This window comes from Cervus elaphus, chromosome 5 (assembly GCF_910594005.1).
Source record: "Cervus elaphus chromosome 5, mCerEla1.1, whole genome shotgun sequence".
Classification (NCBI taxonomy): Eukaryota; Metazoa; Chordata; class Mammalia; order Artiodactyla; family Cervidae; genus Cervus; species Cervus elaphus.
The window spans coordinates 19461053-19477533 of NC_057819.1; the positions used below are offsets into that span (position 1 = coordinate 19461053).

The following is a 16481-nucleotide window of genomic DNA, read 5'->3' on the forward strand; positions in this document are numbered from 1 at the left end:
ACAAGGAAGCCTGTTTTATTGTTATAAAAACTGAAACAAAAGAAAAAAATTAACAAGACTGGGAAATGACTACAAGGCAGATACAAATACATAAGTGTCATGGCAGGTAATAATTCACAGCAGAGAAAATACAAGCGATCAATTAACACTTGGAAAATCATTCAACACTGCAAAGAACAAGTATGAAGAGATTCTCCCAGTTTCTTAGAGGATGACGTTCTTGTGCCTGAATTCCCATGGAACCGAAATTTAGGGTACTTATTGTACTGACTCCTTTATTTATTTTTTGGCTGCTCTGGGTCATCGCTGCCTTGTGGGCTTTCTCTAGTTGTGGCAGGCTGGACGGCATTACTGACTCAACGGCCATGAATTTGAGCAAACTCCAGGAGATAATGAAGGGCAGTGCTGGAGAAGACTCTTGAGAGTCCCTTGGACAGCAAGGAGATTAAACCAGTCAATCCTAAAGAAAATCTCAACGATTCCTATTGCAACTCTTTGTTGCGATATGTGGGTTTCTCACTGCAGTGGCTTCTCTAGGTTCAGAGGACGGGCTCTAGGGCTCATGGGCTCAGCAGTTGTGGTGTACAGGCTTAGTTGCTCCTTGGCATGTGAGGTCTTCCCAGACCAGGGATTGAACCCCTGTCCCCTGCATTGGTGGGGGGATTCTTAACCACTGGACCACCAGGGAAGTCCTGTATCAATTCTTCATTGGAAACAGTGGTTTTTTTTTCCCTTGTTCTGGCCCAGGATCGAATCCGGGATAACAAGTTTCATTTAGTAGTCATATTTCTTTAGTCCAGCTGGTTCCTCATTTCTTCCTTGTCTTTTGTGACCTTGACTTTTTTTTTTTTTTTTTTGGCTGCACCACACAGCTTGCAAGATTTTAGTTCCCCAACCAGGGACTGAACTGGGTTGACAACACAAATGAAGTTCTTGGCCAACCCAACAGAGAGGCAAAACTATAGCACCATAGAAGAGAGAAATGGTGTTTAGGAATTGGGAAGTGATTGACTATAAAAAAGAGGATAAGAGAACTTACTGGGGCAAAGAAAATCTTGACTGTAAGGGTATATTATATGACTGTATATGTCAAAACTCACCAAACCTATGAAATGTGAAAGGTGAATTTTATGTATATTTTACCTTAATAAATATAACTTTACGGGCGGGCAGGCAAACCTAGACAGTATATTAAAAATCAGAGACATCACTCTGCCAACAAAGGTCCATATAGTCAAAGCTATGGTTTTTCCAGCAGTCATGTATGAATGTGAGAGTTGGACCAAAAAGAAGGCTGAGCCTGAAGAATTGATGCTTTCGAACTGTGGTGCTGGAGAAGACTCTTGAGAGTCCTTTGGACTGCAAGGAGATCCAAGCAGTCAATCCTAAAGGAAATAAACCCTGAATATTCATCAGTGGGAATGATGCTGAAGCTCCAATACTTTGGCTACCTGATGCAAAGAGCCAACTCATTGGAAAAGACCCTGATGCTGAGAAAGATTGAGGGCAGGAGGAGAAGGGGGCAACAGAGAATGAGATGGTTGGATGGCATCACTGACTCAATGGACATGAGTTTGAGCAAACTCCAGGAGATAAAGGACAGGGAAGCCTGGTGTGCCATGGGGTCACAAAGAGTAGGACACGACTTAGCGACTGAACAACAACAGGCAAATTTGAGTAATATATACAATATAGGTTTTATAAAATACAAAAACTATTATTATATATATAGGATGTTACACAAATGAAGAGCAGTATGGAAAAAAGCATTCAACCATTTATAATGTTGCCTCAATGAAACAACAGTAGGAGGAGTAACTATTTGACTAACCATTTCAAAATAACTTTGAAATGGTATGTATTTGTATTGTTTCATGTCACAAACATGGGTCAGTTCAGCTCAGTTGCTCAGTCCTGTCCGACACTTTGTGACCCCATGGACTGCAGCACGCCAGGCCTCGCTGTCCATCACCAACTCCAGGAGCTTGCTCAAACTCATGTCCAATTATTTCTAATTTTAAAATAACATTACAATTTAAAAGAAATGAATAATTTTAATTTTTAAAGGTATTAAGTTGTTCACAGATAAAATGATAGTATGTCTAGGATTTACTTCAAATTAATCCATGAAAGAGTAGGTCAATGAGAGTAAAACTGAAACAAAAGTGAACAACAGGGACTTTCCTGCGGTCCATTGGTTAAGACTTCACTAATATAAGGGGCCAGGGTTTGACCCCTGGTCAGCGAGTTAAGATCCCACATGCCTCAAAACCAAAAAGCAAAACATAAAACAGACACAATATTGTAACAAAGATTCAAAAAAAAGATTTTAATTTAAAAATCATAAAAAAAAAAACTTTACCAGAAAAAGAATAACCAAGAGCTGACTGCCTTTGGAGTTGGATATCTGGGAATATCGCTGAACTTGTTCGTAATAAAAGGTTGAATAAAAGGGAGGGTTATTTTACAGAAAACTAGAGTACATCATGAGAAACGCTGGGCTGGAAGAAGCACAAGCTGGAAACAATAACCTCAGATATGCAGATGACACCACCCTAATGGCAGAATGTAAAGAGGAACTAAAAAGGCTCTTGATGAAAGTGAAAGAGGAGAGTGAAAAAGTTGGCTTAAAGCTCAACATTCAGAAAACGAAGATCATGGCATCTGGTCCCATCACTTCATGGGAAATAAATGGGGAAACATTGTAAACAGTGTCAGACCTTATTTTTTGGGGCTCCAAAATCACTGCAGATGGTGATTGCAGCCATGAAATTAAAAGACTCTTACTCCTTGGAAGGAAAGTTATGACCAACCTAGATAGCATATTAAAAAGCAGAGACATCACTTTGCCAACAAAGGTCCGTCTAGTCAAGGCTATGGTTTTTCCAGTAGTCATGTATGGATGTGAGAGTTGGACTGTGAAGAAAGCTGAGCGCCAAAGAATTGATGCTTTTGAACTGTGGTGTTGGAGAAGATTCTTGAGAGTCCCTTGGACTGCAAGGAGATCCAACCAGTCCATCCTAAAGGAGCTCAGTCCTGGGTGTTCATCGGAAGGACTGATGCTGAAGCTGAAACTCCAATACTTTGGCCACCTCATGCGGAGAGTTGACTCTTTGGAAAAAACCCTGATGCTGGGAGGGATGGGGGCAGGAGAAGAAGGGGACGACAGAGGATGAGATGGCTGGATGGCATCACCGACTCGATGGACATGAGTTTGAGTAAACTCCGGGAGTTGGTGATGGACAGGGAGGCCTGGCGTGCTGTGATTCATGGGGTCGCAAAGAGTTGGACAGGACTGAGCTGACTGAACTGAACTGAACTGACTAATTAAGAATACAATGTTGCAGGGAAAATAGTATACAAATGATCATGACTGGAGGGAACACTGGACCAGAAAACCTCAAAGAGCTCATCTGTCCACAAAACCGTTCTATAATGTGATAAATGTGGTGGGTAATTCGTTTTAAAAGTATCATTTAAGAAAAACACTAAAAAAAAAAAAAAAAAGAAAAATACTAGCTTGTGTGAAGTGAAGGATGTGCTAAAGTTCAGAATCAAGTCACACCTGCTTCTGCAGGTCCAGTGGAAACACTTTGTAATTTGTGTTATACATAATTATTCTTTTCTTTTGACTTTCATTTCAAAATGTGTATTTTCTGATTAGTATCATGAACTCTAAAACAAGGGATCAATATCTGAAATTCTCCCAAATAATAAATTTTCAGGATTCAAAAAAAAAGAAAGAAACCCAAAAACCTACTTGAATAAAAATTTTCCTGGAGGGACTTCCCTGGTAGTCCAGTGGCTAAAACTCCAGGATCCCAATATAGGGGCCAGGGTTCAATCCATGGCCAGGGAACTAGATCCCACATGCTGCAACTAAGAGTTTGCATTCCTTAACTAAAGATTCTGCATGCTGCAACTAAGACCCAGTATAGCCAAGTAAATAAATGTTTTTTAAAAATCTTCAAGGAGGAGGAGCAATGTTCTGTTTTGTTACTGGCAGGCACACAGTAGGTATTCAATAACTTCCCAGGCGGTGCAGTCGCTAAAGAATCTGTCTCCCAATTCAGGAGAGGTGGGTTAGATCCCTGGGTTGGGAAGATTCCACAGAGAAGCAAAGGGCAACCTACACCAGTACTCCTGCCTGAAGAAGTCCATGGACAGAGCAGCCTGGCGGGCTGCAGTCCAGGGGGTCACAAAAGTCGGGCACGACTGAGCACACACGCACGGGCACACAGTAGGCACTCGATAACTCGTGAACAACTGTGTCAGATAGTCAGTGAGCTGGCGCTGTCCTCAGGTGTGAGTGGCAGGGGCACTGAGGAGCCCGGGTCCTCCCAGAGGGAACTCTGCTCAGCTAGTCCGAGGGAGCCAGGGCTCAGCGGCTGCTTTTGTCTCTGACTTCCCCAGGGAAGTGGTTCATGCGTGGGCGACTTCAGCCTCTTCTCTAAGCTAGTGTTCTGAGGTCTAAAATAGCGGCTCTACCTTGACAGCACAAGACATGGCCCCAGCCCCAGCGTCTGAAGATTTCTAGTCTTGCCTCCCACACAGACAGACTCCTGCTTTCAGAAGTGGAGAAGGTAATGGTGGGGGGAGGAGGAAGAGGAGGATTTGGAAATTTCGGTGGAACAGCCCTTTCAGAGAAGAAACAATTAACATTAGCTGTCTTGCCTCACACACACACACACACACACACACACACACACACACACACTTCTTTTTGTATACAGAGGAAGGAGGACAAAGAGGGGAGAAAAAAGCAAATTTAGGAGAAAAAAGCAAATTTAACTTTATATGAATTTAACAGAAGAAAGAAAAAAGCAAAGCAAATATAAAAAATGGTTGAGGGCAAAAAAATGTCTTTTTAAAAAAAAAAAATCTTTTGGCTGCGACATATGGCATGTGGGAACCCTAGTTCCCAGACCAGGGATCAAACCCCACCCTCTGCACTGGGAGCTTGGAGCTTTTAACCGCTGGACCACTGTGGAAGTCCTATAAATATGTTCTTTACCACAAAGACATATTCTTTTCTAAGAACTCCCACTAGGTTTATACTATACATTTATTTTGTAAAATTTTAAAGTAGAATATATTTTTTTAAAAACCTAAGATGTTAATATCATCTTCCTACATATAAACAAATTTTAATTTTAAATACTATCAAACATCATCCCGATGGAAAAGATGAGGAAGTTTGCATACTTCCACTTGCTTTCAACTCTATCACCTCAAATTTTGTTAGTCATATTCTCTTTATGTTTTTCTTATTTCTCCTTTGTCTTTGATCTTTTTTTCTTTTTGTCTTGCAAATATTTTGAAGTTACCTCCACTAAATGATCAAAACTGACATCACCAATAATGGGATAAAGCAATAATGGGTATCACTTATGCTATTTTTCTGCTAAAAATGAGTGACCCAAATATCATCATGAGGAAACACTTGAGAAAACCAAAATGAAAGATTTTATATGTACAGGCCTGTTTTGTTTTTTTATAGTCATAAAAGACAAAGGCAGAGAACCATTCCAGATAAAGATGACTGAAGAGACCTGAGTCAACTGGATCCTGAATCAGGTAAAGAAAAATCCCACAAAAACTATAAAGGATACCACCACCAACTGCCTAAGCAGGAATAGGGCCCATACATTCGATAATAGTGTTCCACTTCTTGAATTTGACAATTGCACTATGGTTAGGTAAAAACACTTCCTTAGCCTATATGAGTATTCTGTGTTTTATTTTCACAACTTTCCACAAAGCATGAAATGAATTCCAAATAAAAAGTTGAAATCACAACTCTATTCCTCATCTGTAGTTTCCTAAACTGTCAGCTTAGCTGTCTATTTGCCTGGATTTAGTATTCACCTCCAGTCCCGTTGCCCAGCTTCCCTCAATCTAGTAAGTCTTTGGTTTTTTTCTTTTCTTTTCTTTTTTTTCCTTTAATGTTTTGGCTGTGTGACATGTGGGATCTTAGGTCCCTAACCAGGGATTGAACCCACATCCCCTGCATTGGAAAGTAGGTTAACCAGTGGACCACCTGGGAAGTCCCAAGTCCTGTATTTTGAATCATGTCTTGCGTTTGGCTAAATTTTATCAGCAAGTAGCTACTTTCCAGAAGGACTCACAGATGCTGCAGCTTCCAAGTTCTTTCATGTTCGGAAACATCTGTCTTCTTACCTGAATAATAACTGCCTGGATATGATGCTCATGATCATATTTTCTGTCCATTACAACTTGGGAAACAATGCACTATGTTGTTTTTCCTTTTGTTCTGGCATTGAATGCAGCTGCAGTTGGCTGCTTTTTCACTTTTTAAGGAATCTGCTTTTTCTGCCTGGGGACCTGAAGAATTCTCTGTATGTTTTCAGAAACATCTGTCCAGTCCATTTCTGACATATTTAGCAGTTCTGATACTGTATGGCTTTGGTCCTCAGTTTGTTTCCTTAACTCTTCCTTATCTCCGCTCAGCTTGTATTATTTCGTCATTGTCTCTTTAAACAGTTGTTTTATTTATGTCACTAAAGTTGTTTTTTTTTTTTTTTTAATATTTATTTATTTGGCTGTGCTAGATCTTAGTTGAAGCATGCAGAGTCTTTAGTTGTGGCATGCAAACACTTAGTTGATGTATGTGGGAATCTAGTTCCCTGACCAGGGATCAAACCCTGGCCCCTTGCATTGGGAGTGTCCGATCTTAGCCACTGGACCATCAGGGAAGTCCCTACATCATTTAAATTTCTATATAACACACAGCAATATTTTACTCTGGGTAATGCTTTCTCATGGCCTGAATTCCTCATCACTCTTTGGATTCCTAGGTTCCTTTCTTTACTTTTTTCCTCTTTTGGTACAGTATGTTTTCAGTTGCTCATCCTACCATGGGCAGCTCCACTTAGACCTTCTATTTGCTCACATGTAATGTCAATGAATTGTCCTTTATGTCCTTCCTACTTTATCTGAGCCCTTTCATCTTCATGTTCAAGCTGCAACTGAAAATTGGGTGTTGTGGTCTATACTTTCTGTAGTCAGAGGGCCTGGAGCAAGGATGGGGAGAGTGCAATTCAGGTGATGCATAGAGTCTGCTAGAGGTCTTTCTCTGAGCTTTCTCCTCTAGATCCTGCATCTCACCCACTGTGTCGGGACAGAGGTAACTATTACCTGGCAGGTATTACAACTGGAAGGACTGATGCTGAAGCTGAAGCTCCAATACTTTGGCCACCTCATGTGAAGAGCTGACTCACTGGAAATGACCCTGATGCTGGGAAAGATTGAGGGCAGGAGAAGGGGGCAATGGAGGATGAGATGGTTGGGTGGCATCATTGACTCAATGGACATGAGTTTCAGCAAGCTCTGGGAGAGGACAGGGAAGCCTGGTGGGCTACAGTCCAAAGGGTCTCAAGGAGTCAGGCACAACTGAGTGACCGAACAACATCATAAGTTGGCTCTTTCAACATCTACTCTCATCTCCTCTGTGTTTCCTTCCCTTTCTGCGGGAATGCAGACTCATTTCTGCAACTGGTGACACTATCACAGAGATCTGGAGGGTCCTCTCCAGATGAAGAGATAAACGCCGTGAAGAGGAGCCCTCTGCTTGTCCTTCCCCCTGCTTCCTTCCAGAAAGTTCTGCAATGTCTGCATGTTTAAGTCATTGGAAAAAAAAAAAGACTCATTGAGATTGAGAGGATGAAAACTATATGCTTAAGGATGGCAGCAGAGCCAAGAGGGAGGGTAGGCTTTCCTGAGGAAGTTCTGGAGGGGCTGGACCCACTCCAGAACAGGTAGGAACTACCTACCTGTGCATTTATCATCATTTGAAGGGGGGGGGGGGAAACCCACCCATTCCTACCCAACCCTCATTTACTTAAGCCATTCTGTTGGCTGAACTAGCTGTGGAAAATGACAACTAGCACTTTCTTCCAGGTCTGGTAGAATCCTGAGTGGTAGCAGAGGGCTCCTTAGCCTCAAAGATCTTTCCTTGGCTACCTACTCACTCCCTTCGGTCTAATTTTCTCCAAAGTGGGGGTGAGGGGAGTGAGAGTGAAATTCTGGGAATTTTGCTATCTGTTTTCCTTTCTCTTACCACTATGAACACAGAGTCAGGCCACAATTTTGTTTCTTTCCCTGTCAACTTCAGTGTTTACAACAGGAAACTACTGGTTGGCTTTGCTGGATTTTCCTGGAGCTCTTGTTATTTTATTTATTCTTTATTATTTTAAAAAATTATTTAATTTGTTTATTTACTTATGGCTGAACTGGGTCTTTGTTGCTGTGAGTGGGCTTTCTCTGGTTGTGGAGCATGGGCTCTAGGCACTCGAGGGCTTAGTTGGCCTGTCACATGTGGGATCTTCCCAGGCCAGGGATCAAACCCGTGTCCCTTGTACTGGAAAGTGGCTTCTTAACCAGGGAAATCCCTGGAGCCCTTTTTAATAGTTGAAAAAGTGTGTGTCTTTCATTAGGTATTGAGGGAGAGAGATTCTGTGATCAACCTTCACTCACCCCTTACTTGACCATGAGCACCCCCACTTCAGCCCAGATTAAAATTTGATGGCTGATGATCACTACATTTCCCAAAATGAAACATGACAAGCTAAAAATAGTGCTTCCTTTCTAAACATTCAGGTCTGGGAATGCAGGCTTATGTAAAAGGCAGGTAATTATTCATGGATCAATTGAGACGATAACCACAAGTCTTTTGTTTACTGCATCTGTTATATCCTCTGTGAGGAAGAACTGTTGATGAAACACCGCTACTGAGTCATCTAATATCTGTCCAGTTTCCATAAGCCAACTGTGACCTCATTTTGTGAATAACCAGGGGGGAAAAATCAGCACTGTTCCCATAGTGACAGTTCAGTGTCCCTGCAGCCCTCCCGGGGGAGAAAACACGTGCAGTTTGGGAATGATATATCAGACATCCTGAAACTGACTCCCTAAGGTGACTGCCTCTATAGAAGAACTCACATCACTTGGATTATTTTTAGTATTTTCTCTATGAAAAGAAATAATGCACTGCATGGTTTCCTTAATCCTGAAACCAAGTGACCCTGCCTGAATTCACTGTACGAACCTACCATCCACACGGGGCGCATGGCCCGCTTATGTTGTGGTTGGATTTTGGCAACCATGAACTCTCTGCAACAAAGTCAGGAGACTGGAAGTGAGTGGACTCGTGTGAGAAAAGTGGAAGGGGCAAGTCTCACAGTCTCTGCATCTTATTCTGCAAAACAAGACTGAAGGGCCTGGCTGAAAATGAGGAACTTATTTCATCACCCGTTCACTCCTTCATTCATTCAACTTGCATGTCTTGCTCTAAGAGTCCTACTGTCTCAGCGCTGGGTGGGGAGAGAGTCTGAGTTCCGAGTGCCAAGAAGGAGACTGCGACCCGAACCAGGGAAGGCAGTGGCCACCTGGAGAGGAGAGATGACGACCAGCGGCAGGGCCAAGGGCACCGAGTGGGGGACGACCAAGAGGACACGGCAAAGCAGACACACGAATACCAAGTGATGCCGTGTGGTGGGAGAGGCAAGAGGAACACGAGCACATGGTGTGGAGGAAGCTGAAGGAGGAGAGTCAGAACGTCCGCAGAGGGTGCAAGGAGCCACCTGAGTGTGCAGACACCACGGGGAAGCCATCGTGCATGCCAGAGTGCGCTGGGAACGGCAGGAAGCAGACTGGAGGGAGCAGGGAAAACCCGGGGAGGTGAGAAATAGAGCAGAAAACAGACTATTCCAAGTTTGGAAGTAAAGATGAGGAGAAGACAGGGCTGCGAGTGTCAACAGTGTGGCTAGGCTGAGCACTGCTTTTAGGAAAATGAGGAGGCCTTCCCAACCCGAAGAAGACCCAAAGGGGAGGTGAGAGGCAGCAGCTCCTGTCACGGACGGAGACTTCAGGAGAGACACGAGGCAGTCTGAATGGAGAAGGAGCCTCAGACACCTGAAGTAGACAAACAAAACGCGGTCTCTCCCTTCCGTGAAATATAACTTGGCCACGAAAAGAAATGAAGTCCCGACACAGGCTACAGCACGGATGCGCCTCGATACGCTACGCTCAGTGAAAGAAGCCAGGTGCAAATGGACGTGTACTGTCTATTGCCACTTATGTGAAATGTCCAGAATAAGCAAATATGTAGGGATTAAAAATGGATTAGCGGTTGGCAGGGCTGGGAGGATGGAGGAATGGGGAGTGGCTGCTTACGTGGAGTTTTCTTTGGCGGTGGGGTGGAACATGAAGATGTTCTAGATAGAGGTGATGGTCTCACAGTGCTGTAAATGAGCTAAGTGCGACTGACTTGCACACTGTAAATTGGTTAAAACAGTACATTTATGCAGTGTGTATTTGAGCACGTGCACACACCCAAAACCCGAAGTAGCATGAAACCAGTCAGCCGTCAGGCGGGAAACAACGTGAGAGCAAACCGTCCACAGCATTATAATGACAATCCTCAAAACCGTCAGTCATAAGAAAGGATAAATTATGTTCTCTAGTCGGTTGAGTCATATGAAATTGCAAAACAATAGCAATTCCATATGTCCAATCTAACACAGCCTCTTTGAAAAGAGGAGGCACTCTGTAACATTTTATAAGGATTTCTGTCACAGGTGATGCCAGCTAATGCCAACACTTCCACCTCTCACAACCCTAACTGATCTTGGTTATCACTCCCCTTCCCTCTTAAAATGAAAATCCTGCTTGGGAAACGGGACTTAAGAGACCCATTTTTCACTGGAAGGGACAGTGTCTGATGGAGCAGACCACAAAGAATGTGCACATGTGGGTTCTGCTTCTGGCTTGGTTAGCTGGGTTCTCGAGGGCTAGGAGCCAGAGCAGGTGATCCTGCCAACTGTTCCAACACTTCTTCCAGGGGGAACATGGTGCCTATGTGTCAATCAAGGCAGATGTGGGTTCTAGTGAAGCACAGAGTGGATCATCTCTCTACCTTCCATCAGCCAGTCCTGCTCTCTGTTAGCCCTCATTATTTCAGAGCCTCCTATATCAGCTTTTAAGATGATAAAAAGGAGAGGACATTCTACAAAACCACTATCACAGGGACACAGGGATTCCTTTATTGCAACAAATCATCTCACTTGTAAATAACATACAGGAAATGAAATAGTTCTCTTCACGAAGGGCTTCTTGAGGAAATCAAAACCTTTGGCCAATATTCCCAGCAAGAGCCTTAAGATGCAGAACAGATTCTGGGATCCCTTGGGTTTTCTAAGCAAAATAAGTATTTGAGGCAGAAAAAAAAAGTAATGGTAGGATTGAAAGCACATTTTTATAGTACTATTTGACCCCACCTACTCCATTCCTAGATCAGAGGGTTTTTCTTTTTTCTTTTAATCTTAACACTTAATGATGAAGTACAAAGAAATAAGTTTCATTCTCAGCAAAGGATAGTAGCAGGCCAACAGACTTACGAGTTAGTCAGACATGAGTTCTGAACTTGGCTCCTCTGCTGCCTGGCTGTGTGTCCTTGGTGGATTGCTTCATGTTTGAGCCTCAGCTTCCTTTCTATAATGTAACCTCACTATTGCAGGTATGGTGATTCTATGAAACAATGGCAGAGGAACCTGCTCAGTGATTGAAACATGGTCAGCGAATTGTGGCACCACTGAGCAAAGGGAACAGGAAGGAACTCAGGTCCAGGTCAGTGTTTATCTGTCCCACGTTCAGTCTTGACTGTCTTCACTTTAGCATGAAACGCTGGATATTCCTACAGCACTTCCATTAAAATTCTTTTTTTAAAAAAAAGTTATTTGGCTGCGCTAGGTCTCAGTTGCAGCATGCAGGATCTAGCTCCCTGACCAGGGATCGAACCCAGGCCCCCTGTGTTGGGAGCATGGAATCTTAATCATTGACCACCAGGGAAGTCTCCCCCCGGCCCCAGCTCTTTTTCTGAAATAGGGTTTCTGCCCAACTCTGTAGTATATTTCCAAACAAAGTTGATGGATAGTTTGGCTCAACCATAGCAAGCAACAAAGTGGAAATTTGTGATTTTACACAAGTAAGCAGCTTGTGTAGACTGCTGGAGTCTAGATCTCTGGACTCTTGGAGATTATGTAGCAAGAGTAATAAGAGCCAATGAATGAATCAATCTTCTTTAGCCTAAGGTTGCTTCTAAGTTATTTTCAATGGGGAGATTCTCTCCACTCTTTTGAGACGTACGCAGGTCAAGTGAAGCGTTATCTGCAGTCTTCCTCAGTATTCACCACGAACAGTCTCTCATGTCACAGCCTATCATGGTTTGGTTCCCAGCCGCCTGCTTCTCTCTCCAGAGTAAAACACAAAGGACAAAACCACCCCCTGTTTAAATGGAAGTCACTGCCCCGGCTGCTTCTTGCAGGTGCTATCTTCACTTCACTCTTCAAAGTCTCCGAGTTTCAAATTTTTAGTCACAAAACCTTTTCAAAAGGAAGGTAAATTTGAATCCCAAGGCAAAAGAGGAAGAGCTGGCGGATGGAGAGGAGCCCTGAAAACCTCTGCCTGAGGAACCGTGAGGCGTCACTCCTAAGTCTTGCCAGTTCTGAGTGACAGACAAGAGAAATGTAATCAACGGTCCAGTCAAGGTCACAACATAAGACGAGAAGCTGACCTCTGTGTGTTCCTCCCACGGGTGGGATCCACACTCTCCACCAAAGATATTCCGTGAGATGAGATAAAAGGAGACAAACAGACTCAGCACTTGGTTGAGATCCTTCCCTTTCAAGTCCTTACAGACACGCTGATGTCAGAGGTGCACAGTGGTTCACACACTGGTTTGAGCCAGGAAGAAGAGAGCCTCGTCCAGCCCGAGGGCTTCTGTTTTTCATGAACCCCACTCTCTCACATACTGACCAAAGCAGGGTGCAGTGACCCTGTTTAAGTCAACCCACTCTGATTCTCTCCCTGACCCAAATCAGAATCTGACACGCGTCTCCGACACTATTGGCTGAATGAGGCTGAGCACGTGACTACCTTCTGGTGCTTCCGCTTCCTCTTTAACACGTGGGAGTGATGACACTGCCGGCTCAAGGGAACTACCGTGAAGACAGGGAGGACGGCTGTCAGGCGTTTGTGCCTGTCTCGCAGTAAGGTAAGAGCCGCTGAGTGTGAGCTATCATCACCAAGAGCGTCACTTGTCATCCTGGAGTCTGGAGAGATGGGCCATTTCTCCCACAAAGGAGGGTCATTGTGGAGAGCTCTAATGAAGACTTACAAGTCTGAAATCAACTCTCCAAAGAGTGCTTTCACCACAAACGACGCCACATCAATGGACAGTCAGTACAAATTACTCCAGGATACTCCATCCAAATGAGAATTAATGTTTGCAAAGTATGCTTGGGGAAAAAAATTTTCCCCTTGACATGCAAAGCAAAGAATGATGACCACATGGTAAAATTCTCTTTAAAATGTCTTTTTTTTTTTTTTTTGAGTTTCTGCTGTGAGGTCAGATGTGGCTAACAGTCTAGCATTTTGATTCAAGAATTAAAAAAAAAAGAATAGGGCATTCTCTAAAATCAGTTTTGCTTCACTGTTTAATGAACTTGTCAGAAACCTTTTTAATTTAAATAGGGAAACAAGTGGGTTGTGGTTAGCTTCTAGTTCATTCCAGGTATAATACACATTTCATAAACCAATGCATCAGTGCACAGGTATACACAGTTCCCTTAGGAGCTGTTTAAACATTGTTTTTTACTTAAAAGAAAAGCAGAGTTCTATTTAAAAACAGCTTCCAACCTTCACACCAAATCTGTATTCTTGGAACCTTCTTAAAATCAATTTTAATGAAAGAAAAAAAAATCTTAGAGGAAAAAAACAAAACTGAAACCAAGGCAGGAGGGAAAACATACTGTCCCTTTCCATTTAAATGCACTGCCATAAGATCATCTGATAAAAATCTTATTTTCTCCTTGCTTACAAGTTCCCGGTGGTTTTTTTTTTTTTTTTTTAAAGGACCTGTCAACTCACTCCTACCCAAGTGCTACAGCAGCATGCTTGAAAATGAGGGGACATAAAACACAGGTGACTTGAGATCCCACTGGAATGACCCGACCACATCAAGCACAGTCTCCGAGGGGCCTCCGCGAGCCCTGCCCAAGGCAGCAGCAGATGAGGGCCTGGCAGGGCCGGGGGTGCCCACCCAACGGACGCCCACTGACCTTTTGGTGACTGGTGACTTCGTCCCTGCTCCTCCCCAGCTCCTCGTTAAGTTTCACGTTCTCTTCTTGCAACGCTGAGAGCTGCTGGGACTTCTGAGCTGCTGCCTGCTTTAGGGATTCTCTGCAAGGACAGCGAGTGTGGGGTTACCATAGTAACAAGACAGGCAAGGAAACTGTGGGAGACGACCAACTCCACAGCACTGGGGAAAATATATCTGGGTCACGTGCCTGATAGGATCTGTAATAACAGGAGGCAGTATTGTCTACCTGCAGGAGGGGCCAAACAGCTTTAACCTCTTAGGGGGAGGACTGCTGCCTGCAATTATTACATTTTTTTCCCAAACCTAATCAACACTACATCTACTCTCTCACCACCCACACTTACCCCACTTCTAAATACTCCCCACACAGAAAAGCAATGTTACTCTCTAAAATAAATGACAGATGAAATGGCCGGTATTCCCTTTGTTTCCATTAGAAAATTAAATTCACTACGTTGACAGTGATTTCCATCGCTGCCACAGTATTCTGCTCTAACTGTACAAATCTGTCATCTTTTTTTTTTTTTTGGAAGAAATGTAAAGCTGATAGTTCCATTTGCTAGTATTTGTCAGAATCAAGTGTTGCCGTGAATCTGGGTATATTTTCAGGACGACTAAAGGTGAAATGCCCAAAGGAAATGTAATTTTCTAATTACAGAACAAATGTTTAATTTTGATTGTATTCTTTCCATACTGTTGACTTGTAATTAAAAGGAGCAAATAAAAATACAGCTTGCTGACCATACATATCATGAATATCAGCATATAAAATGTTAGTAGGGTAAACATATGTATTAAACATCTTCCCATTATTAAGCTTGACTGAAAATATACATCCCAAATTATCCTTTACATGTGGGTATTCAAAATAGTTTACTGGATTGTTGGATTTTAGTTTTAAACCATAGAAGGTGGTTTTGATGCAATTATGAATTTTAAGTCTGGGCTGGCCACACTCCATTTAGTGAGCTGTCATACGTGGCTGAATTCTGAATCAAGTCATCTGGGTATGATTCCATCTGCTGATGCATGAACACGTCTATTTTTAACCTCAGTTGTCTAATGGGTGGCAGTACTTGGTACCTGCAGTTTTCTTGATTTTTAATTCTCCATGTACCTATAACATACCTATGGGGCCGACCTTATAAAGATAAAGGGGAATATGCCGACATGAAAATTCTCTTAGCACATTAAATTTGGCATTTGACAGAGACGTTTATTTAGCAATTGAAGAAAAACTAAGAAGGAATTTCAGACTCAAAAGCTGGGAGGCTTGATTTCAATTATGGATCAACACACACACACTACAAGTAAAGTTTATCTTCTGGCTAAAATCCATCAATTCTTGATAAATAAATGATGATAAATCATCATAAGCCAAACCTTTCATTCCCAAGTGGTCACAACCTTCATTAGGAGCTATTTGGTCTCAGCATTTGTGTGGCCTATCAGTGGTAAGTTCTTGATCCTGTTCTTTCTCTCTTACAGATTTCCATCCTTTAAAAAATTTTAAAACCTTGGTTTCCATTAAGAGCCCCCAGTAAGTAAAATTAAAACAAGGAGTCAGGAGATATCAAGATGCTCTAAGATTTATACAAATGATATGTGTTCAATGTTTTAAAATCTACCGTATGATTTCATGTACATTTTCTCATTTAATCCTCAAAGCCCAAGGAGGCTCATGTTATTATTTATATTTTAAAGATGACAAAATTGAAGCTCAGGGAAGTGAAAAGATTTGCCCCAAGTAAGTTGTAGAATCAAGAGAACTAGAGGTAAAACTGGCAGACAGACCTCAGTTGTGATCTGAATATAGAAACACCTTTCAACTTTCCTTTAGACCAAAGGACATATGTACATTTCGTAGATGGAGGAGGCTCCAACAGCCCAACTCCTGGACATACTCGAAGGAATAATTCTGAAAATACCTACAAATACATTTCTCACAATTTTATAAGTTACTTTTTTTTTTTTTTTTACTATATAACGATATCTTGCAAAACAAAAGAAGACTCACAGTTTTAAAACTGAGACACAAAATAAACACTGCTGATATTGACTTGCAAACATGCTACTGAGGAATCTATCATAAATTTAATAATTACCATGCTAAACATATTCTACTTCTTAAAAATATTTATTTATTCATTTGGTTATACCAGGTCTTAGTTGTGGCATGTGGGATTTAGTTCCTTGACTAGGAATTGAACCTGGGCCCCATGTACTGAGGGTCTAGTCTTAGCCACTGGACCACCAGGGAAGTCCTAGTATATTTTAGTTTTACTACTCAGCCAGGTGAGTA

General features: G+C 42.4%; 1 protein-coding gene across 4 annotated transcripts in view; it reads right to left on the reverse strand.

The window, feature by feature from the left end:
- The window catches only part of CLIP1 (CAP-Gly domain containing linker protein 1), a 114203-nt gene that overhangs the window by 13942 nt on the left and 83780 nt on the right, over positions 1-16481 (reverse strand). For all 4 annotated transcript variants that reach the window (XM_043901950.1, XM_043901951.1, XM_043901949.1 and 1 more), the window contains one exon: positions 14139-14259. In XM_043901950.1, the coding sequence (XP_043757885.1) occupies positions 14139-14259 (121 nt within the window). The remainder of the gene's footprint in view (positions 1-14138; positions 14260-16481) is intronic.